General features: G+C 43.3%; 1 protein-coding gene across 2 annotated transcripts in view; it reads left to right on the top strand.

Moving 5' to 3' along the window:
• MYLK (myosin light chain kinase) overlaps window positions 1–24,114 on the top strand; it is a 1,918,108-nt gene that overhangs the window by 1,816,088 nt on the left and 77,906 nt on the right. For both annotated transcript variants that reach the window (XM_078682035.1, XM_078682036.1), the window contains one exon: window positions 1,558–1,681. In XM_078682035.1, coding sequence (XP_078538161.1) covers window positions 1,558–1,681 — 124 coding nt within the window. The remainder of the gene's footprint in view (window positions 1–1,557; window positions 1,682–24,114) is intronic.

Here is a 24,114-nt window from a genome sequence, read left to right as displayed (position 1 = left end):
CATCATGGCAGTGGTATTTTCTTTATCCTGAATCAATCAGTTCTCTTCCAGAGCCAATTGAAAAGTGGATGTAGTCCTTGACCATTGCAAAAGCTCAGATGTCACTGGTTGAGAGCATTGGACTCTTCCAGAACCCGGAGTTGGCTTTCCACATCTTTTTTCCAATATTTTGTTGCACAGTGGCAGTAGCATGATTAGCTAACAGTTAGCAGGGTCATCAGCACTGATATTCAGGAGTGGAGAGGCCATCCCAACTTTTAATGTCTGTTGCTGAACTAATGTTGAACATCTTCAACCTGGTGTGCTGACTTATAGCTAAGATGGGGCTGCAACTTTCAGTCAACACGCTTTCTCACACAAACGAACGGCAAGAGGCCAAATATACTGGTAAGACTTTCTGTAAATGGTAGTAAATGATCCTAGAAAAAAATATTGGACAAAAAAGGGGGATATAGTAGATAAAAATTACTTTTTGGAGGAAAAATGTTCTAAAAGTTTATGTGAAAATGTCCAGTAGCATTTTCTTGGTGAAATTTGTGGCAAGTTTTGTACTTCCATGGTATTTAATGTAACGGGTCTATGATGTGACTTATTCCATACCTCTGATCTAGGGCTAGGAGCTTGATCATTGTGAAGGTAAAATGTTGGATGTCTCCGGCATTTGTGTATTTGCAGTAATGTGTGAAATGCTATCAAACATTAATAGTGGGAATAATACTTTTCCAAAAACACAAATTTGAGGACAAAAAGCCTCTGAGGCTTGGTTAATGAACAATGTTACAAATTGCAGAATTTTGACATAGTAAATACACACAATGTACATTTTTATTAGGCTGAGTCTTCTATTTGTTTACTATAAAATCTTAGATTCATTGTTTCAGGAAGAGACTCCTTTCCACTTTGGTAACAAGGCCCCAAAATATTTTCTCTCCTGCAGTTAAAAGGAGTTACCACACCATTCTACTAATGTGCATAAGGTAAAGACTTTGTCAACTGTTTAGTTTTGCAACGGTTAAAAGAAGTACACATTATTGAGCATCTTATACATATCAAGCGATATTTAAGCTACACGATGTACTGAGAAATTGAGATTCCTTGCACTGATACTACCGAAGAAATTCTTGAACTGCCGAGAAAACAGTGCCAACCCGATGGAGGGCTGATATTGCAGGATCTGGGGGAAGAGATGAGCTGGAATGGAGGTCGCTCGGGAGGTGGATACCCCATTTTGAAACTGTCCTATGAATTACCCTTTCATTTAATTTTCACAAATGGGGGTGTATCAGAATGGTCTGAATTCGTGGATTTACATTCGTGTGTTCCCATAGCTGATGTACCACTATTCCATTGTTACCAGATCCCCGTTGAATGACATTGGTCAATACACAGGTGGCATGGACATGTTATTTTGTATGTTACAGCCTTGCTATTATCCTATGCAATGATAACTGTGGGTAAATCGCTTGAAAATTAAATGAAAAGTTATTACCAAAAAAAAAGAGAATCTTATGTATATCAAAACAATGTTGCCAATGTCTTGTCTTCTTTCCATTGCAGAAAGCACATCATCATTGAAAGTCCTCTTTGGAACTCCTGAATTTGTGGCACCTGAGGTCATAAACTATGAAGCAATAGGATATGCAACAGATATGTGGAGTATAGGTGTCATCTGCTACATTTTGTAAGTTCAGTGATTCATTTATTGTCTTACAGTGATGAAATGGAAAGCTTGTATGATCCAAATGAGCACTTCATGGTCCAGTTATACATCTAGTCCTAACTAGAGGCTTGTAAAGTGTATTTATAGAAGCGAAAGGACGTCCAAGGGAATATTGATAGAGCATAATGCCCCGCTGACGAGGGTCATAATGGTTGTTAAAGACCCTAATAAGGATTTGTAGGCCTGAGCCCAGCGGAGGGCCTATAACCTTTTTAACTCTAGGCAGAAGGGCTGGAGTACAATTTGAACATTCACATAATGAGGTGAAAATGTTATAAATTCAGAAGTGAGAAATAGAAAGACAAACAAAGGAATGTTGGAGCATAACATCTATGCCGGCCTACCCATTATCTGCCCTGAACCACATCATTGTCTTCAATAAATCTCTCAACATTCTAATCTTCTAATATACCATGTGTCCCTTCATCTACTTTGGCATGTTCACATTGCATGACCTCCTTTTCTCTCTTTTTTTGCATACTCCATCACTAGTTAACATTGTGGGAGAATTAGGCCATTGATATTCCATTTTCAAATATAAAACACGTATAATATTTCTTGCATATGTGCCCTGCCGTTTCTACTGTCCATAGCACTAAAAGAGGACTTTTGGGTTTGTGAAGAAGCATAAACATGTATTGAGTTATGCTGGTAATGGTCAGCACTTATGTTCAGGCATGTGAAGTTTTTATTTCTGTTTTGATTGGTTTTGGTGCTTTTGTTCCAAAAATAAATATACTTGGATTAAATACATGTAAACAGAGGAGATGGGACACTCGTTCTGGGTCTTTCTAACTGCAGCACATTAAATACATAATTGAAAAATGTAATGATCAACAGAAGCATCACTTTAGCATTACCTTTAAGACTATACTCATAACTGAATCGGCTGTATAGGTAAAACCATTCCAGATCATATACATTTGTATTCTTCAAAGTAGCATTCTATGGAGCATAGTCGGCAGCACATTTTTATCAAACTGGTATCCTATTTTTTGTGTTGAGGGAAAAAAATTATATTTATAGTGTGACTTTTTTTTAAAGCCTTTAAAGCTCTGCTCATGGAGTATTGGTGCTTATAACTGTTGAAACCCCACACAATTTGGCAACCAAGTAAGTCTGTGAATATAAGACTCAAGTTCTTCTCAAAGACATGGCTACTATGATAAATGTTCAGTAAAGAACACTAGTGACTGGTTTGAATGGCAGGGTATATGTTAAAAATTGGGCCATAAGCTCTTATGTGCTGATACGTAATGCTAATAATTTGTAAACGAACGTAATTGGCACTGCGGTTATGTCTACTATTCAGAATGTATTGAAAATGTTTGAGATAAGCTGCAATGTTTTATGAACTATACTTATGAAGGAAGAGCAACTTTATCAGAGAACACAAATATTTTTTGTTTGTATTAGTATTCTAAGACTGGAATAGACAATATATCAGTCGTGGCCAGCATGACTCATGGGTGGGAGGGTGAGTGGTCGCGCGGGGAGGGGGGGTTCATTTAAAAAGAAAAAAAACTATGATAATCACAAGAAGGAAAGCAGCGGACACTACGATGCCGCACTTAAGATCCAATTCCGAAATCGTCTCTATGTTTTTTGTGCTGCCAACCCCAACGTCAGCTGCTATTTGACGTTGCTGTGCTTTCCAGATCAGAATGATGTTTTACTCGGTTTAAATGGGGGCGCACCAAAAAAAAGTCCAATGAGATAGTTTCTTGTATATATAGAAAAGTTATTTTTTCATTTTTATCCATTCCTTTAAAATACAAGTACAAAAGATCAGCCAACGCGTTTCACTCCCTTCCAAGGAGTTTCTTCAGGGCAAAATAAATTCAATACACCGGAAGCGTAGTGTGGATCCTTCAAATGTGGATTCAGTAAAAGTATTTTCTCTTTTTTATATGGGTAAAACGGATCCCCAAAAAGTCTTTACGATATTCAAAGGTCGATTCCCCGTCGCGGCATGGATGGTCCCAGCCTGGGACCATCCACTTGTATTTTAAAGGAATGGATAAAAATGAATAAAGAACTTTTCTATATATACAAGAAACTATCTCATTGGACTTCTTTTTGGTGCGCCCCCATTTAAACCGAGTAAAACAAAGAAAAAAAACTTCTCTGCCTCCGGTCCTGCGTCGTGTCTCCTCTCTCTGCTCCTCACAGGAAGCAGGCAACTTCCCTCAATCCCCTAAGCCAATCACAATGCTGCCAGGGCAATTTTCTGTTCTGCTTCTTACACTGTGAGAAAACATTGGGGCGACGCTCCTCCGCCCACGTGGAGGAGCCGCCCCTGCAATATATGCACTGTACTGCCTGTGCGATTTAAACAGAGCTATTTAAATGTTATGTCTGGGTGCGTGTTAATATTTAAAACTTCTGTTTCACTCGTTTAAGCCATTTTCCCTATAGTATCAGCATCCTCTTTCTTTAGTTCTCCCACATGCTCTTTTTAATTGGTATTCCTAGCCCCCCATGGTATTTGTTTTGAGTTGCTCCTGGTACAGGTAAAAGGGACCACAATCTGCACCTATGAAGAGCACCATCTCTTGGACATTGTCATTTTCATTTTGTTTCAGAAACTGGAAGCAATAGAATAGTTATTGGTACCCACACTATTGTGCAGAATGTCTAAGAAATTATGTCTTCCTCCGAGATCCATCAATTTGGAATTGGATTTCTTACAATATACATGAAGAGCTGTACTCAGAGAGCCGGCTGTCTAACATGGGCCTTGAAGCTCCCCCACCCCTAATTTTCTGCTGCCTACTTTACTTTGAGCGTATATTCATGGTATATTATAAGTGCTGTAACTTGTTCTCATTCTGCGCCAAGGTCTGGCAGAGTTGAGGCACGCTTGACTGGCCCATGCACCAGTTATCATGTGCTGTATTGCAGGATTTACTAGGGTGCCTGCTTTCATCCCTGATGTTTGAGATCTGTGATGCTGAAGGACAACCCCCCTTTCCCTGATAAATGGATGAATGGATGCAGCCGGGGAGCTTTAGACTTCAGCCCTTTGCTGCCTAAGGCTCCTAATCAGTCAGTGGGGGTGCACCCTTCCCATCTCCTCACTGGGTGATGTGGGATCTGCAACTGTCACTGACGCCACCTCACCTTGTGACCATTTGATAAAGAGGGGGATGACCCACATGTAGAGAAATGAAGTGCATGGAGTTCAGCGAGAGCAGCTTGGTGAAGGTGTAAGTGAGCCCGGCGCACCGGATCCTATAAAATACTGACTGTCATGTTCAGTTTTTCAGTAACCTATTGCCACTGCTCTTCTCATTGGAAGCTCTTTCCACAATCGGGGGTGTCTGTGTGTACATAGCCTAATCAAAGGCCAGACACTCTTAAATGTCTTAATTTTTCCTGGGTCATTTTATTCACAATGTTATGCCTACCTGCTTCCAGCGATTGCAGCTTGGCCTAATGCATAGGCTATAATTGTATGGATACCATTTGGATACATACTGTAACTGCAACACATCATAATACTATTCCATTTCTGAGACTCAATGCCCATCTTCTCCCAGACACTGCAGTCTGCTCAAGCCCACTCTCTCCCTTTCATGCCTCGTTATGAGTCTAACTACCTAAGAATGTAGACTACTAAAAAGCACTTGGCGCAGGATCTCAGAAAATTAGCAAAATAATATATGGAATAACATAATTTCTGCTGTACACTATGAGGATATTGCAAGTCACTGAGACTTCTGTGATCATATAGTGAAACGAGGCCAAAGGCCGAGTTCATTTAGAAGACCATAGAACTCCTAGGTGGCTTGCAATATCCTTTCAACGTATGGTAGTGAGTATTTTATTCCTTATTATAAATGATCACACCCTTACTCTTCCCATACACTATCACTCTTCACACACACCTTTTAAAACCTTGGGGTATGACTCCATCAGATGACAGTGATACTGTGTCTGCGAACGTGTAGCGAAAACCAAAAATACACCAGAAAGTTATTAATCTGTTGCAAAAACATTTAAGAATCCGTATAATGTGATCAGATTTACAAAAAAAAGGCTATAGGTTCAAATGAGTAGTAACACACAGAGAGATTTTCTTTCTTCTAATAAACTGTATGCAAAAATATAAACATGTTGCCATAAATCTCTCCTTTCTGCCAATAATTGATTGTTTTAGAAAAATAAATTGCAAGAATAGCTTTTGTTGTTTAAACTGCAGCTGCAAACATGCTCCATAACCTGCCCATTATCTTGGCTGCTGGTTTTGGTAGCAGGCATTATAACAACACAATTAACTGTAATGAAGCATTACAGTTGAAAAGCTAGTTATTATCTTACTACAGGTGACTAATTAAATCACAACTCGACTATAACAAGCATTTGCAATGCAATAGGTCTCGCATTCATGCGAGTTCGAGCTATTAGTATTATAATTGACAATGCCTTTTATTTATGTTTTAAACCCCAAAACATAAATAAAAGGCATTGTCCTTTACAATGCTTATTGCATATGCTTAAGAGAAGCTTACAGTGCTTGAGAGCCACTCCCTGCAAAGTAAAAAAAAAAAGGTGGTCAATAAGCAGAACATCTGGAGTTATTAATCTGGTCAGAAACCACTTTATAACGCTGCTATAAACCTGTGTCATTTAACATAAAACGCCTTTTCTACATTCTCACCTGGGAGCTTACCGAACTTGTGCCCACTGTCTACCTTGTCGGCATCGCCGTCCTGCCAGCCGCGCTCGCTCTCCTCCCGCCGTCGCACCCCAGGAACATCATTGCGGCCGCAGTGTGGGGGAGAGCTAGAGTCGCAGAGGACCACAATTCCCAGAGGACATAGCGGCAGGAAGCCGCCTGCCGGGAAATTGCGCCAGGTGGCGCTTAAAGCAGAGCGTCACTATCGGTGGAGTGGGACGCCTTTTCTACATTTTCACCTGGGAGCTTACCGAACTTGTGCCCACTGTCTACCTTGCCGGCATCGCCGTCCTGCCAGCCGCGCTCGCTCTCCTCCCGCCGTTGCACCCCAGGAACATCATTGCGGCCGCAGTGTGGGGGAGAGCTAGAGTCGCAGAGGTCCACAATTCCCAGAGGACATAGCGGCAGGAAGCCGTCTGCTGGGAAATTGCGCCAGGTGGCGCTTAAAGCAGAGCGTCACTACCCGCGTTGCGGGCCGCGCGCGAAGCCCGGGCAAAGGGCGGGCCCTCTGTGGCCCTCAGAGGCCTGAAGAGACTGGGCTGGGCCATAGCCCTTGGCTGACCAGCGACGGCAATTCATTCATCTGAACTGTAAGCCCCCACTGGTTACCCTTACGCCCTATGGTGGCTCTTGTATGGTCCCTTATTGGTGTCTATCACTAATGCTGTAGGGTTTTAGAAAGTGGGACCTTTCATTGCCGGTTCTCTGTCTTATAGTTTTCAGTATTTGGTACAGTCCATGGAATGCCGGGAAACTAGAAGTATGGCAGCGGCGGGCGCTAGAAAAAAACTTACTGGAACTCTGGACGACTTTATCGTCCGCACTAACTCTTTAATAGACCAATGAATCGTTTTGATGGAAAGAAGGGTTTCCCAAGAACTAGCAGCAGCAAAAAGGTCATCCTTGGGCCATATTGGTTCTGTGCGTACTCCCAACAACTCCCTAAGCATTACTAACTCTGCACTGATCCACGCTGAGCTCCATAATGTCACCTGTAGCCAGTCAGCACCAGCACTGGACTCTACTCCTCCTGACACCCAGTCTCTGTCCCAAACCCAATCTGCTCCAAGCCCTACATCCACTTTGGATGACCACCAAAACGATAACTCCGCTATTCGAAAGAGGTGGAAGCGGGAGGGGGCTATCTCTAAATGCAGGCAGCCCAAAACGATTATCCCCAACACTATAAACGCCAGTGGATTAAAATTCGGAAGTACTGACATGCCTACTAGAGAGAGAGACAGCATAGAAGTGGAGAGGGAACCCAACAGAACATCCAATGGGAGTAACACTGGGAGTAACACTGGGATAGAAGAGACCCGACCCGAGGCCTTACGATTACCATTGAGTATACTCGACGACACCATCCTAGATAGCACCATGGCTGCTATCCTTGAAGATAGCCCTATAGTTGACAGGTCAGGAGCCCACAGATTAGGAGGCACAGTTGGTGGGGATGAGACCTTAGCCCACGCCCTGACTAACATTATACAAATCCTACTTGCTCCCTTAGAAGCTGAGCTTCATGGAATTGAAAAACTGCTCCAGGATCTACACAAGGACCTAGGACCTCGAGCAACACACTGTGCTAATAGGACAACCCATACAACTGCCCCAGTCAGTAACCCCCAACAAGCTAAGAAACAACCAGCAGTAGTAAAGAATAATACACCTAAGACTCCACTGCCGACCTGCCTCAATCCCGAGTCCATGAAAGGGGATGTCCAGCCCCACGCATTAGCTGAGCCCACTAACCAAACTAAGTTGAATAGTCACGCTGCCCCCACTCCAAAATCGGATTCAACCCTCCCTGTTAAGAGCCAGAAGCGTCGAAATATCAATTTACCACCTGACGCCTGTCGCTATGTAATCGTTTTGACAGGGGTACCGAAGCTGGCCTCGACATTTACAGAACCCTTCCGGGCGCTCAAAAACAAGGTATGCCATTGGCTAGCTAACATTCATCCATTACCACCTAACACCCGTAGCAACATCTTGATGGTTGAGAGAGCCCCCTGGGTGGGCCCCAATAGGAAAGTTTTGCAGGGGGATTGTGTAGTAGTGACTTTTGAGGATCCTCGTATTGTGGAGTATATTTGCATGGGGAAACCTGGATCCAACGGCACTGTGATTGTGGCCAGACCATTGTTCTATTTTTACATGCCTGGGGAGCAGTTGGATAATGGTTGGAGTTGGCTGAGGGATACCAACCATTCCTGGGGAGGGAGGAGGCATGAGGTGCGTAGGGACCTGAACTGTCTCGTCCCAGGTGACGGGGGAGTAGAGGGATGGAATCTGGTACAGCGTAAAGGAGGGTGGCTTAACCACGGCGGTAGTCAGTGTAGCGATGAATCGTATGGCCCCCAGTTTACTCAACCCCCCATCCCTTGTTACAATCGGTACAGCGCATTGGAGGCTGTCGATTGACTCATGGAATCTCCCGGATTCTCCCAGCCCTCTTTAGTTTCCATTAAGACTATAGAAAACAAAACCAGTAGTCCACAGAGGTTAAATGCAGACCGTGGCAACCCACTGCCAGTGCCTCCTTCCCTGGTAACTAGGGATGATAACCATAAGGCCCAAGGTACCGACCGTACCTCACGTGAGAGAAGAACTGAGGTGGTCCATTTTACCCCGCTGGATACTGGTAATTCTGGACTTGAGGAGCTCATAGTTTCTGCTAACCCCAGCATCCCGACTTCCACCGATGGCCATGGGATTGAACTTGTCACATTATATACTAATGGCAAGAGTAGAGTTTTGAGCGTTGTTTCTTGGAATGTCGCAGGTCTTGGGAATAAAACAGCTCTTCCCGATTGGAATGAACTAATTGATAGGTATGACCTGTGTCTCTTCCAATAAACATGGCGTTTGGAACCAGTGTACAAGCCTGGCTATTCTACCTTCTATGTCCCAGCTACACCCTCTAGACGGGGTCGCCCGTCTGGCGGCTTACTTGTCTGGGTTAAAATTTCGTTAAACTGTAAGATTTCCTACTCTCCTAAAATCTCCCACGACATGATGAGGTTATCGATCCGGGTCCCCCAAGCCCCAGTGACCTTGGAAGTTTTTAACATCTATGCCAGAGGTATACCAGGGGGTGGTAAATCTCCTACCATTGCCCTACTTGCAGACTCGCTTTGTAATTGCTCCCCAGATACTTTGCCGTTAATTGCTGGCGACTTCAATTGCACTTTTGAACCGCTGGCTGCCGACGGCGCGGTAGGTTTACTTTAGGAAGATGCGAGATGGGGAATTCCGTAATTGACAACTGTGCCGATTAAAAAGTGGACACCAGTTATTATCCAAATGAATGCCTTGGCGTTGGAGCACGCTCTGGTAGCAGTGAATGGGCGCACACCGTCTGACTTCTCTGGTGCATGCACCTATAATAGGGTTAGCTGCCCCAGCAGAATTGACTATATTCTGGTTGACAAGAGACTGTGGAGATATGTGTCAGATATGGCGGTTATTCCATCTATCCATAGTGACCATAACCCTCTATCCCTTAGCCTGTGCAACTTGATACCCGTGGGGAACCCCCTGTCCAGCAACAGACTAACAATGGCGACTAGAGAAATAGTACCCTCGAATTGCAAAAGGTTCATCAAATGGCATATATTTACCATTAATGAGCAAAAGACAAATGCCCTGGGGGAAATTGTAAGAGATCAGACGAGAAGCTTTTTGCACTCTGCACTGATGATCCCGGTTCTGTCCAGGCCAACAAGGTCTACGAAGAGACAATTGACAGGATGGCCGCTCTCTTCCTTGATGGATGTGGGGCAAGCCAGTCGAAGCATAGGAAGCCCGCAGCCAGGTGGTATAACCATGAATGCAGAGGGGCTAAGTCCAAATTGATCTGTGCCATCAAAACCCGAGATCCAACTGAGGTTCGTTTAGCCCGAGCTGTGTACAGGCGTGCATTATCAGTGGCTAAGAGGGCCTGGGATGACTCCCACTGGGAAGAGCTAAAACTGGCCAGTCAGAACAGGAACGGGGAACGATTCTGGGCTCTAGTAAGAAAAAACAATGATGGCGGTGCAGACCCACTACCCAACCACATTACGGACAGGGAATGGTTCGACCACTTTAGGAAACTGTACGAAGGGGTAGAAGTTCCTGAGAACATCGAAGTGATGGCAGAATGCACATTACCCCAATATGATATATCCCAATGTATCGATCCTATAGGGCAGAGTGAGGTAGAGTCTGCGATTAGCAAAATAGTCCAAGGTAAGGCACCGGGCCAGGATGGCATCCCTGGCAATCTGTTCCGCGCCAGCCCTAAACAATGGGCCAAATTCTTCTCCCTCTTGACTAATGCCCTCCTCCTTGGGGCTCCAGTCCCAAACTCATGGAGGGGGGCAGAAGTGATTCCTATTTACAAGAAGGGGCCAAGGGGTGACCCTGCCAACTATCGTCCGATCAGCTTGATCGATGCTGGTCAGAAGGTGGTTGGCAGAGTCCTTCTGGAAAGAATCCTCTCTTGGGCAGAGGAGAATAATATTATCTCCCCCTTCCAGGCGGGTTTCAGGGCCTGTACTAGCACTGTAGATCAGGCCTTCAGGTTGTTACTACTTCATTGGAAGACAGTCTCGATCAGCAAGGGTGGTTTGTACTTGGCTTTTATCGTTCTGAAGACCGCGTTCGACCTGGTCCCCCGAGGGCGTCTGTGGGCGGTTCTTCAAGAGATGGGGTTTCCTCTGCCCATTCTGCACCTGTTGGCCCGCATGCATGATGGAACATACGCACGCATTCGGTGGGGCACTAAGGAGCAGATAACTGATAAAATCCCGGTGAACAGAGGTGTCCGCCAAGGATGTGTTTTGGCACCGACCCTCTTTTCCTTATTTGTCAATGGGGTGGTCTCTTTTTTATCTGGCTGGTGTGAAAGTTCCCGCTATGCTCTTCGCCGACACGCTACTAGTCTCCAAAATGCCCATGGGGCTCCAAAAATTGCTGGATCGGTTTTGTTCCTTTTGTAATTTAAGGGGCTTGGTTATTAACACTTCTAAAACCAAGCTCCTCTATTTTAATCCCAGTAGGAAAGCCAGTCGTACGCTCACACTTAATGAAGAGCCATTAGAGCGAGTTAAAATGTTCGACTATCTTGGGATTAGGATATCCGACCAACTCAAGTGGACCCCACACATTGAAAAAATGGCTTTAAACCATAAACGGGTTGTGGGCGTAATAAGCAGGGAGCATAGATCCTCAGTATCAAGACCCATAGCTCCTGCCTTAGAGATCTATTCTGCTAAAGCAGTAGGCAGTGCACTGTACGGGGCAGAGCTCTGGGGGTTTAATAATATCGACTCCCTCGTAATGGCCGAAAACAAATTTTATAAGGAGCTTTTGTCTATCCCCAAGAGCACCCCTAGCAAGCCCATTCAATACGATCTTGGACGCAGATCGATCAAAGATCTCGTAATTCTGCACCCGCTTCTTTATTGGGCCCGCCTGTGGCGCACACCAGAGCTAGAGTGCTATGCCGACGGCCTTAAAGAAGTTATGAACTTGCAGGGGTCTCACAAAATTGTCTGGCTCTCTAAAATGAAGGAACTCCTTACGGCCATTGGATTATGGGTAGTGTGGGAGTCTGGTGCTCCAATATCTAAAGTGGAAGTCAAGCGGGCTTACTGGCTGTGGGTTGACGCCCAAGAATCTAGAGCGGATAACTTGGGTAGATTTACTGATGGGTTTCGACTGCATAAGACCATACCCTTGCTTGAACCCTATATGGACTTTATTAGAAAACCCAAAGATAGGGCTTTATATGTTCAGTTTAGAATGAAAACCCTGCCAGTTTGTGTACGCACCTCAAAATGGAAACCCCCCTACCAAACGCCTGCCACCTGTCCGCACTGCAGCACTGAGCTTGAATCCATTCCACATGTCTTCTTTGTTTGCAGTGCCTACAAAAAGCCCAGATCCAAAAGGCTAAAGCCTGTCTGTCGCCTACTTGAGACCAGAGGCTATGCCCCAGCGTTAAGAATTTTACAATCTAACCCTAATACAGTATTGGCGTGTGGGGTAGCCAAATTTCTTAGCTGGGCATGGGTGATCAGACTTAATTGATGAATTTCTTTTTATGTAACCTCCTGTTCTTTTCCTTATTTCTTATACAATTCAAAGCTGTAAATGGTTTAATACTGTTTTATCTAGTCTTTTTAATTATTTATTAAGTGTTTTTATAAATAATATGAACTGTATTTTTATTGTTATGTGCTTTTAAGATATTTCTATATCGAAATAAAGCTTTGTACCTACCATAAAACCCGTACCAGAGAAGTGTTCTGACTGACTTTAAGAGGCATGGACTTTGAAAAACTCCATTCATTTAAAAAAAAGAAGCAGCACTCTACTTGTTTTCACAATGTTTTGGTTAATTAACATGTTAATAGTGAATTTCAGATGGAACCCATCATTTCTCTTACCTCGTACTGCATTTCACATGGAATGCAAAATATCAATGCTCTATATGTGTTTCTGATGCGGTGACAAGTGGGAGAGCTTAACGGAAGAGCACTAAATCTGATGCCACCTGGACCCTCTAGATGCAAAGTAGCTGTGAAACAATTACCCTTTCTGTTGTTTCGGTTTGGAAAATTACTATCCTCTGTGCTTCTTGCAAGGCATTCGTCATTGATTGGAATAAAATTAAAAGTCATACCTCGATGTCTCAAGATAATATTATGCATCAAGGTCATGATCTACCACAATTAAGAATTTTTATTTTTTTATAATAGGTAAACCTAAAATTCTGGTGTAATAAGAATTTGGAGAAAATAAATCTGATAAAATTACTTAGATACAACTAGAACTGGGATAGCAAGTTAACAGCAGGTCTCAAGACTATCTGTCCACAATCTCTGACTACCTCTGCTGTCTAGCTGAACATGCAGCTTGTCAGCATTGCTCTTAGCTTTCTTCACACTCTGTCAATCTGCACTGGCTTCAGAGCTTACATTTGATCTCTAGGCTTGGCATTGCAGGTGTTCAGCCAATCAGTCTGGACGGCGTATGTCAACCCACATAGGCATGCTCCGCCCCTACCCAACATACCAGTATGAATCGAAACCAGTACGACAGTCACATTCGGTCTAAAAGCGGCTTTAAAACTTAGGAGCACTCTAGGATAACACTAAAGTTCTATCTTGCAAATCCGTCCTTCACACCCTGCATTGGCCTGGGGGTTGACATTTTACTTGAAGGCATGGCAGCGCAAGATTTCTGTCAGTCAGGCTGGCAGGTGGGCCGCACCCTTCACAGGCAATGCTCGGCTCCAACCCATCTTTGGGGATGGATGAAAAAGGGTGAAGCACACATACTCAGTGGTAAGTTAATGCTGTCCACTGTACAACACTCCCAATGTTCAGTCTTGCAGCTCCTGCACCAGCAAACATTAAGACCAGAATCCGGAACTATGCACTTCACCAAATGAAAACCAACCCAGGAATTCATCTGGTAGGTTTGTTGAGTTAGCTTAACTCTCACTTCTAAATATGCAGTGCTATGTAGGTAACAATCCTGAGACGGTCTCCTCTTTCCAATGTTGGTAAATGTATTATCATTAAATGGGGTACTAGTAACACCTTTTACTTACAGCATTCAGAAACAGCAGAAGTGCTCTACAGAATGCCATTCAAAAAGCTCATTCTTGCCATTGTTATAATTATGCACCTTAACGAACAAGAGGCCTGAATTGAAATTATGAATCATTTTAACTCTCCTGCCAATTTTTAATGACATTATAGTTACATTACGTTTATCAAGGCCTACTATTTTATCATCCTGTAAATGTTTTTTTTTTTAATTGCGTAGTGCTTCTAGAAATGCACTTTGGCCTGATAAAACAGAAAAGGAGCTGATGCAAGAGTCCTAATGAGCTATACATTGTTAATCCAAACTTTGAACTATGTTCCTTAAAGAAGTGCCTTTGGTTCTCTGTGAAAGTACAGGTGTTTTCTTGTCACATGCTTTAGGGTAGTAATATTCAATGAAGAGTAGGGCTTACGTCTGGAGAAAAGTGTATTGTACTCATCAGTGGAAATTTTTTGTTGTGGGATCCCATCCTTTGGGTGCAGCAGAAAGAGGGCAGAGTCATGAGGGGCAGCGGTGTAAGGGGCAGAAACAACAAGTCTGCCTATCTACCATTTTTGCAAAACTCTTTGCCTATGACATTTTCAATAAGGAAACATATAGTATAAAAGCTTTTCTGGTTTTAATAATTGGTCATAAACAGACTGCATGTTTTAAATACCGTAGGTCTTAAGCAGTGCTTTACGTTGGCTGAAAAAGGATAGGGTCTTTCCAGGGTCTGGGGGCGAAGACGAGTTACTAGGAATTGTTTGAGAGGTGTGACCCCTGTAAATAATGGCCTGCTTTGTACATGGGGCCTAGAAAACATTGGCTGTCTCCTCCTCCTCCTCATTCCACTCCCCTTCCTTCTGGTCCTTATCTGCTTGGTGGTCCTTCTACTCATTATCTTCATCTTTCTGGTCTCCTGCCTCTTCTTGACCTTCTCACCCTCATCCTTCATTTTCTCCTGGTACTCTCTCCATCCACTTGGTTATTCTTCTGATGTTCCTCCTGGTCCTCACCCTCCTCTGATTCCTGGCCCTGCAAAGATTTACTTGTCCTGGTCCTCCTGCCCTCCACATCCTCCTGGTTCTCCTCTGGGTCCTAGTCTTGTTCCACATATACCCAATACTCCTCCGCTTGACCCTTTTAATCCTCTTGGTCTTGGATACTCATGGCATATACGCTCCTTCCTTATAATCCTCCTGGCTCTCCTTTTGATCTTGGTCCTCCTCGTCCTGCTCAAGTAATCCCCAACCCCATCCCCATCCTACTGATTCTTGCGATTGTCTTGGTCCCAGTCCTCCTCCTCAACCTCGTGATTTGCTTCCTGTCCCTACTCTTTATTCTGATACTCCTCCTGGCCCTGTTCCTAATCTTTTATCCCTGGGCTCCATGTTCTCCTGGTCCTGACTTAGTTTAACAATCTTCCATCTCTTCGTACACCACATACTCCTGGCTTTCTAAGTTTCCAAGTCCTAGATCTTCTGGTGGTTGTCCTCCCAGGTCCTGGTGCTGGCCATTCTGGCTCTGCTGCTGATCATCTTGGATTTTGTGCCTGCGTTTCTGGCCCCCCTTCCCATGACCTTTTTAGTTCCACTTGTACTGGTTCAACTAGTCTGCCTTGACCTTCTCTTGGCCCTCTGGTCATCTTGGTCCTTTTGTTCCTTGTTCTACTGATAAACCTAAAGTTGGTCCTCTATATTCCACTGGCCCTGATCATATTGGCCATGCTCCTCCTCATCTTCCTGGTCCAAACTCCTATTTGTGACCTTCCTTTCTAGTTCTGGTCCTGTTCTACACCTCTTGATCTTTGTGTCCTCCAATTCCTAAACCTCCTAATGTCAGGCCTCTTGGTTCTAATCCCCATGGTCCTGCTCACTCTGGTGCTCCTGATCCTGTTTGTCCTGGTATTAGTTGACCTGGCCCTGGCCCATCGGTTGTTTCTGGTTTTGGTCCTCCTTGTCTCACTTTTGGTTCTTCTGGCACAGGTGCTGTGGTACTTGTTTTTCAAGTTTTGGCCCAGAGGTTCTTCCTGGATTTGTCATCTTAGACCCAGTCTTTTTGCTCCTGATCATCTTGATTCTTGAGGTCCTAATCCTGCATGTTTCGCCCTTTTAATTACAGTCATCCTGGTGGCTCAAGTCTTGCTGGTGATCTCGGTCCTTATCCTCCGTCACCTGCCCTTCTCCCACATCAAGCAGGTGCCACCTCTATGACTGTCACTCAAGTTTTTGCTTTATATTTAGATCTCACCTACAGACTGCTTTTGAAGTCTGTTGTTGAATACCTATTGTCTCTAATACAGTACCTAGAATGGGATTTGGATCAGCCTCCTACTCCTGAATGGTTGGCTTTCTTATCTAGCTCAAGTCCATGTTCATTTTCCTATAGCTCGCCTGCCACCTCGTGTATTTGCCCCACCCCGAGAGCATCGCTATTTGACATATCTTCTGATCAGATGAGTTGTATCCCTACACTGCGTACTTGAAGGGACTATTTTTTCCATTCAACACTGCTTGGGGTTGCATGTCTTCTTTCCTTGCTCTCTACAATCCACTTATTCTCTCTATAATACCCACACCAGCTTGCTTTGCGTTTTCCCCTGACCTGCTGCATATTTTTTATTGGTCTTTATTTCACAAGGGAATTACCCTCCCCCCAACAGTCTTTCCATATGCTCATCCCCATTATTTCCACTCATTTTTGTCTTGAAGGCCTATACGTTGCAACGGGCTACTGGGCAGCTTGCTTCTCTTTCTGATGCTCTAGTGCCCTTTTTACCATCTGTCTTGACAGGCAGCTGTCACTAGACAGTGATGAGTTAGTCATAACCAGGAGCAGGGCTTTGGCTCTCCTCATATGTTGGGAGTTAAGTTTACAGGGTTTGATTGGGCAGATGTCGTTGGTTTCCTCGAAAAGAGAGCTTTGTTTTATAAATAGAAACACTGTCCATCAGCCCTGCCAAGTACCACACATCAAGGGTTATAGTAACGCCATCACTGCCAAGGATTCATATTGCTATGTGTGATATTTTCCTTTTTTCAGTCATGAGGAAAATTAAGCAGCAATGAAGAGAAGAGAAACATCATAAATATCAGAAATAACACCCATTTGAGCAATTAGAAACTCTAAATCACTGAACAAAAGTCCGCTAACGGCAGGCAGGCGAACACTGAAACTGTGTGACTGCACAGTTCTCAGACTCAGTACACTACCGGCCGGGGGCGCAGGCAACTCAGAAGGATTGAAGCATTCATTTTATTTATTAATAGCAGCCATTGTAGGTTAGCTGAACTACTACATACCAGGACTGCGGGCTCAGGCAGACTTACTTCAAGTATTGAGGCGAGCTAGAGCTGTGGCAGTTGGAGTGCCCCTTGGCCGCACCCACTCATGCCATGGACCACTCCCCAGTGGCAATGATCCTGGCTCAGTGGTGCCCGGCACACACTGTCTTAGCTGTAGGGGTTGGGTCCAGTCGCGAGATCATTCTGCTTATGTGGCAGCGGTCCTCATAGTGGGAGTAAAGTTCCACATTATCACCAAAGGTAAATTCAGAAGAAAGAATTCAATTTTCTCCAAAAGTAATAAACGGATTTCTGGTCACCCAGGCAACGACTCAATCACACAGAATAAGAGACTGTGACAGGAAAGATTGAGATAGTGGTGATGACTATATGTGGTTAATATGCTCCTTCCAAAATGTGTACGTGATGTTCATTTGGAAATGTCTACAAAATCACTTACTATCTCTTGTATGAATGAGCAATTTACTCTTCCAACTCCAGTTGACCCCTTATTTCAATTGAGATAATATGGTAGATAGATGTAAAGGGCACATGTACATTTTTGTAATACTTTTATGAAGAATTCTCTGCAGCAGACACTTCTCTTCTCGAAACTGAGTGAATACAGACTCTTACCTCATAGGGCACTGCTGGCAGTTGTAAGTGGGTGATATGAAGTGTTTCACAGAAACCGATGAGCAGAAGTGCTGAAACGCTCAAATTCTTTGCTACACTGTAGACTTTTTTCTAGGCTGACTGACTCTTCTCTGCAGCTTTTCCACCACGTTCCCCCCTCCTGATGTAAACTCACGTACTTTAAATGGACTTGAGTAGCCTGGTGTTTAGATCTCCATACATATCGTGTTCTTCGGATTAGTTAAATGTAGCGCACAGTGGTATTTCGCTAGGTCGCCTGCACTGTCTTGGTGGCAGCTCATTCCGATTTATGTTCTCCTTAAAAGGTGTTAAAGTATTGTTTCTTACCCAATCAGAAAGTGATTTATATTTTATTTAGTTTCATCTTTTGCTTCTCTACCAAGAGGGTGTCGGCATGCCGTAGCACGAGTGCCCAGGGCCTTAATGCAAGCAAGGAATATGCCCTCCATCTGATGGGTTCATGGTAAAAAAACAGCTATAATTAGGGTACAGAGGGTCCTTCTGACACCTCGTCCCCGGTGCCACTGCACTTTCTGCACTATTGATAGTTAAGCCCCTGTCAGAATGTCCTACGTACAACAACATGGTAACGCCAGGCTCCCCTCGCAAGGGTTAAGGGAAGAATCTATATTATACACATAAGAAATTTAACTCCTCTCCTTGCGTCAATCACCCATTTAATTTTAGAATTTGGTTAGGTAGAGAAATATAGAAAAGAGTGGAAAAGATGCAGAATAGGTAATAAAGAGGATGAAGGCGGTTCAGTTGGGGAAGAAGGTGGAAGTATACCACAGCGGGGGTAACGGCCATGTCAGGAGGAAGGGAAAATAGGAGGCGGGTAGATCTCAGTGGGGAAGCGACATGACGAAAGGTTGGAGGAGGTGAAGGAGGTGGGAAGAAGAAGGTTTAAGAGGGGTCGGCTAAGAAAGATGGGATAGCAAAGGGTCAAAAAGTGGAAGGGCTAGAGGAAAGCCCGAAACAGATGAAGTAGGGTTTAAACAAATGGATTTTCACTTTTGAAAAAAATAGCATTAAGTCTCTGAGCAACACCAAATAATTGGGAGGGAACTCCATAGGGAGGAACAGCTCCTTCAAAGGTCTGCCTCTTTGTGTGTGTTGGTATTTTTTCCGTCTTCACATATAATATGTTAAGTTATGTTCAAATTCTTTTTTACATCAGATATTTTAGGTGATGAGCAAAAATATATGGAAAATCTTAAACATTAATTTGCCATGTACGGAGGAGAAGCCATACAAATCCTGTGAAATAGAAAATGTGGTTGCATTTGCTATATCTGAGTCTTGAGGGCACAGTACCAGCCAAAGTAAAAATCCCATTCTCAATTTTAACTAACAAATCATTTACTATGCTGATCTGTAAACCAGCCTGTGTTGAATTTCAAGTCTTGTACTTACTAAATTTAGTTTTCTCTGCATTGAGTTTTAGAAGCGTTGGAAGACATACTTTCATAAAAGTTTGCACTTTTTTGGACCCAAATGCCTAAGATTGAGGAAATTTTAAGTAGATCTGTCTGTCATCTGCATATTGGTGAAATGTATCTATGATGCATTGCCAGATACACATTCAGATACTATTTGATTATTTAAACAATATTATCCAACTGTTGGCACTCCTAGGTGGCTATTGACACACCCCACTGCTACACCTTTTCAAAAGCCACTTAGGACTGCCCCCATTGGATAATCTTGCAGTTGTGAATTAGGCTCCTAGAATTAGAGAAAAAGTCACAAAATGGTAGGATATTCGGTTTCATTTTGTGTTTTTTCAGGACATAATTTAGGTAGTGGATTACATGATGCAACCAGGTTGTATTTGTTCAGTGATACAGTGATAAAGCAATTTGTTTCCCTAATTGAAATGCATTGTATTTGATTGTGTGGTTTTGAGGGTCACTAAAAAAAGCATACAGGAAGGAAGATTTTTGTCATAATATACATCAAAATATACAACATACATCATGCAATGGTGGCACCATGGCAATTCTAGGAATTTCTGGTGATTCCTGGGGTGATTTCACCATGTGAAAAATGTTGGTCCCTTTCAGGTGTTTAACGAACCATCTTTGAGAGCAAACCGTTTCTCTCAACATTTTCTCGTGTAAATTAAGTTTTTTTCACCAGAAGCTGAAGCAAGCACTCATTTTTATAAATTAACAAATATCTTTGTCAGCAAAGTGAAAAACGGTTTTGACATGCTGAGTAAATCATTTACTTTCAGTGGCATCAGCAGTGTGTCTGATGATTTCCCAGTTATCTACTGCAGCTTAACCACAGTTCTACTAAACAACTAGAATGCATTCTATGTGCGTACCAAAATAAGGCACACCTTAATGCCATTTTGTTGGGATTGGAGCTGTAGAATTTAAAGTCTTTTCTATGGAGGAGACTGCAGTAAATGAACAAAATGAGGTGTTTTGTTTTGTCATGGATTTTGGGGTATGTGCCCAAGAAAGGTAAAATGAAGATATTTTTGATGAAGAATATCTTTTTCAGTCATGTGGAAAAAATGTCTGGCATGTTGAGCAAAACAGGCCTCCATCAATAACAGCAGTCAGTCAGTTGATTCACCTGGTGTTCTGCTGTAGCTTAAAAATAGTTTAAATGATCAGCTAAACTACTAGAATTCTACTTTAATGACAAATGTGAGGCACTCCTGAACACCATTTTTCTGGAATAAGAACTGTTGAATTTGAAGATTTTCCTTCAGCGCAGGATTATGTATGTGACCACTGAGTGGTAATGGAGATGTGATACATACTGCATAAAAGGAGTTGAGGGGAAGCATGAGTTTTTAGTAAGATATTGCATTTTCTATATGTTAAGGGCTACAAATATTAAAAGAGAAAGATCCCTACCTCAGCCCACATTCTCTTTCTTCATCTGTTTATTCAGAGTATCCCTCTTTGTCATTAAATACCTTCTTGTTTTTACGACAAACGTTGTAGTAGACATCAAAGTTTTCTTTACCTTCTTGAAATGCATATACGTAAATTTATTGGAGATGCAGCTATTTTTAGACAGATCTCAAGTTGAGAATACATCGATTTATGCTGTATTGTGAGATCTTCCAGGTAGTAAGTTTTTTGGACATTTGACGTTAAATTCTGTAAGGACATTATATCTGACTGCCTGACGCTCGATAAGGCACCCTCCATACCCTGGCTAAGTTATATATGAGATTCTCTTGGTTCGCTTGGTATATCCTGGTGCTTTACCGAACCTAGTCGCATCCCCAAAAATGCCAAGGTGGAGGTGAAAACACTATTCAAGGCACACTGTGCAGACATTAAGCTGAAACTCGAGTTATTCAAACCTTCGTTGTTGCAGTAGTATAGTCTTCTATACACAGACGATTCCCCGCGGTATTTGTCACTGGACCTGTCAAGATGGGAGCGGTCCCTTCTTTTCCACTTCAGAACTGGGCCAATTTATTGGTCTCTCTTTTTTAACCTCTTGGATGCTATGGGAATTCCCCTGCTGTGCTGGGATTTCGTGATCCTCATTGGTTTATGACGAGCTGGGCTCGTCATGAGCGTGCGAGGAGGCTACTGCATGACGAGCCCAGCTCGTCATGAGCGTGGAAGGGGTTAAACACTTTTCCGACCCAGAGGGCAATATAGTTTCCTGTTCCCACTGTGATAACTTGTCAATCACTATTGCACTTTATCTTCTTTTGCAGTTTGCACAGGTTAGCACAAATGCACTTTTTTGAGACCACCTTTAAGGAGATTAGTCCTTTGACACTGTAGACCACCTACAATCTGTGTTCATCTGAAATTGTTTTTACTGTCTGTGCCTTTTTGAAAGCAGCCCTCAGGGCTAGAAATACTATGTTAGGCTAGTCCGTTAGAACTCTATGCAAAGTAGGGATAAACAGAACTACGATGCTGGAAATCCAAAGTAAAAAAAAAACCTGCTCTGTACTGGCTAATCATGCATTTACAAAGAAAACGTGAGAGCTCTGCCATTAATCGACGTTGGCCTTCTTTACAAACTCCCACTTTCATAGAATTTCATCTCAGGCACTAGTCAATGGGGTAGCTGTCATTTGTGCAGCAGGTGCAGTGGCACCATGGCCCTGAGCCTGAGGAGCCCTTTGAACTACCTTTTTAATAGCTCTCTTTACTACCCAAACAGTAGTCATATGGACCATATTCCTTGCAGGCACCAGGGCCCAAGGCTTCCCTGTTACGCTTCGCTTCTGTGTGTCCACACAGTTTTTATCAGGTGGAATCTGAGGCATCTCGTATGGGCCATTAGTGCACATTTAAAGATTGGGTGCCTTGTATTGGGGAAAGAGGCTTAGTTTGTCAGTTATCTGCTTCCCTGTGGTCTGAAACTCAGAATTGTGAAGGAACTGCACACCAACCACTAAGTATCGAGCCCACAGATTTAGTGTTTTTATCAGGGTGTGCATGGGAAATTTGAAGGAGGACCATCATATTTATTTTTGTAAGTATTTATAGAAAGGCACTATCACCGAAGGTGTCGAAGAGTTAGAGGGTCAAAGGACAACTGACCAGAAAGAAAACAAAAACAGTAAAAGAAAGCCAAGGGAAAGATGACACTGCTTATCCATTGAAAAGTTGAATTTATTCGTAGTCAAAATTATAATAAGAAAAAAATATGGAAAGTACAGTTTGTTTATACTTGTTTTTTACTGTTGTTTCCTTTAAGCATATATTTAAGGGTCTCATGAAGTGTTACTGCATTTTCATGTTACATCATTTGTGGCTCCCATTTTGATCTCTGCGAGACTTCTGACATGTGTAATTTTCAACCACATTCTTGGGGTATTCTGCTCTTGTCAAACTATGAGAGCGCTGTTTTCCGTAAGTGACAACCAAAGCGCAGGGGCGTAACTAGAGCTTGTGGCGCCCGGGGCTATCCCTCAGATTGCCGCCCCTTGGGGGGGGGGGGGGGGGGGGGGGGGGCTGGGGAAAAAAGAGGGGGAGCACTTGAAATAAATCCCACCGCACAGCCCAATAGCCTGTTAAGTGTCAAAAGCAAAACCTTTTATTCACATCTTTTTTGTAGAATCAATCAAATGATTTGCATCAGCTTTTAGCTTGTTTACTGCTGCAACAAGTTCGCAAATAAATCTCATAATCACCCCCCACTTGTCTCAGCTGCTTAATAGCCCTTCTTCAGCCTCTGTGGTGGTATTTCTACCTCAGAATGTATTCATTTTTGCAGTTTTCCCAACGTTGCCTTTAGAAAGTGGCATCATTTCTAACTGACAATCGATTAATTAGATAATTATGATGAATGGGAAAACTTAATAAATGCATGTAAGTTTATTGATATGCATACACTGGCGAGTCCTAGATTCCTTGGATCACTTGTCTAGGATTATGGAGCAGGTCAGGCCTTAAGCACTAGTATGCCACAGTTGTCGACAGTTGTCGACAGTCAATAGAACACAGTTATGAAAAAAGTCAGTGAACAAGATTGTACAGCCAGAGACATTCTTTGTAAAGGAAATAGCTTTTTAAACGAGCGTCAAGCCTAAAATTCGCGGGCAGTAAATGGATTGAAGAAAACCCAGCATTTCAAGCTCTGAATGCATCACCTGAAACAGGTGGAATAAAGCTGGTGACCCTGCAATACAGGAAATAATGAGAACGGTGTCATTCTCTGTGTGCAATGCTCTCCAATGGCAGTTTCGCAGAGGGAACAGTGAATGGGGTGTTCTGATTGTTACAGTGCTGGGCAGGACAGCACCAAGGTGTGCACTGACACTATGCATTCTTAGAGGAAGCAACTTTGGTAATTGAGACTGCAACCGAGAGCTCCCTAAACAGCGCAGAGAAGACCTTGAAGTACTTTAAGGCGACCCCACACAGCTGTGGGCTGCACATGGACAGCGTCGAGAACCCCCGCACACTGGTTCCAGCACCCTGCATTAACAGCATAACAACATCACCTGGGGGCGAACATACAGGGGCCTCACAACCCTTGAGTGAGGCCCCTATTCAACCCCAGGCCAATGAACGAATATCTGTGAGCTACTGGAGAATATGGGCCCCTCCTGACATTCTGCATGGGGTGGTCAGCTGCGTCACACCGCCGCTCCTATTTTTATTTATGTATGCATTTTTATATAGCGCGGACTTTACCCGAAGGTGTCGGAGCGCTTCACAATAGGAACAGTAATGATA

This window comes from Lissotriton helveticus, chromosome 3_1, assembly GCF_964261635.1.
Source record: "Lissotriton helveticus chromosome 3_1, aLisHel1.1, whole genome shotgun sequence".
Taxonomy (NCBI): Eukaryota; Metazoa; Chordata; class Amphibia; order Caudata; family Salamandridae; genus Lissotriton; species Lissotriton helveticus.
This window is presented reverse-complemented; position numbering and strand designations above follow the sequence as displayed.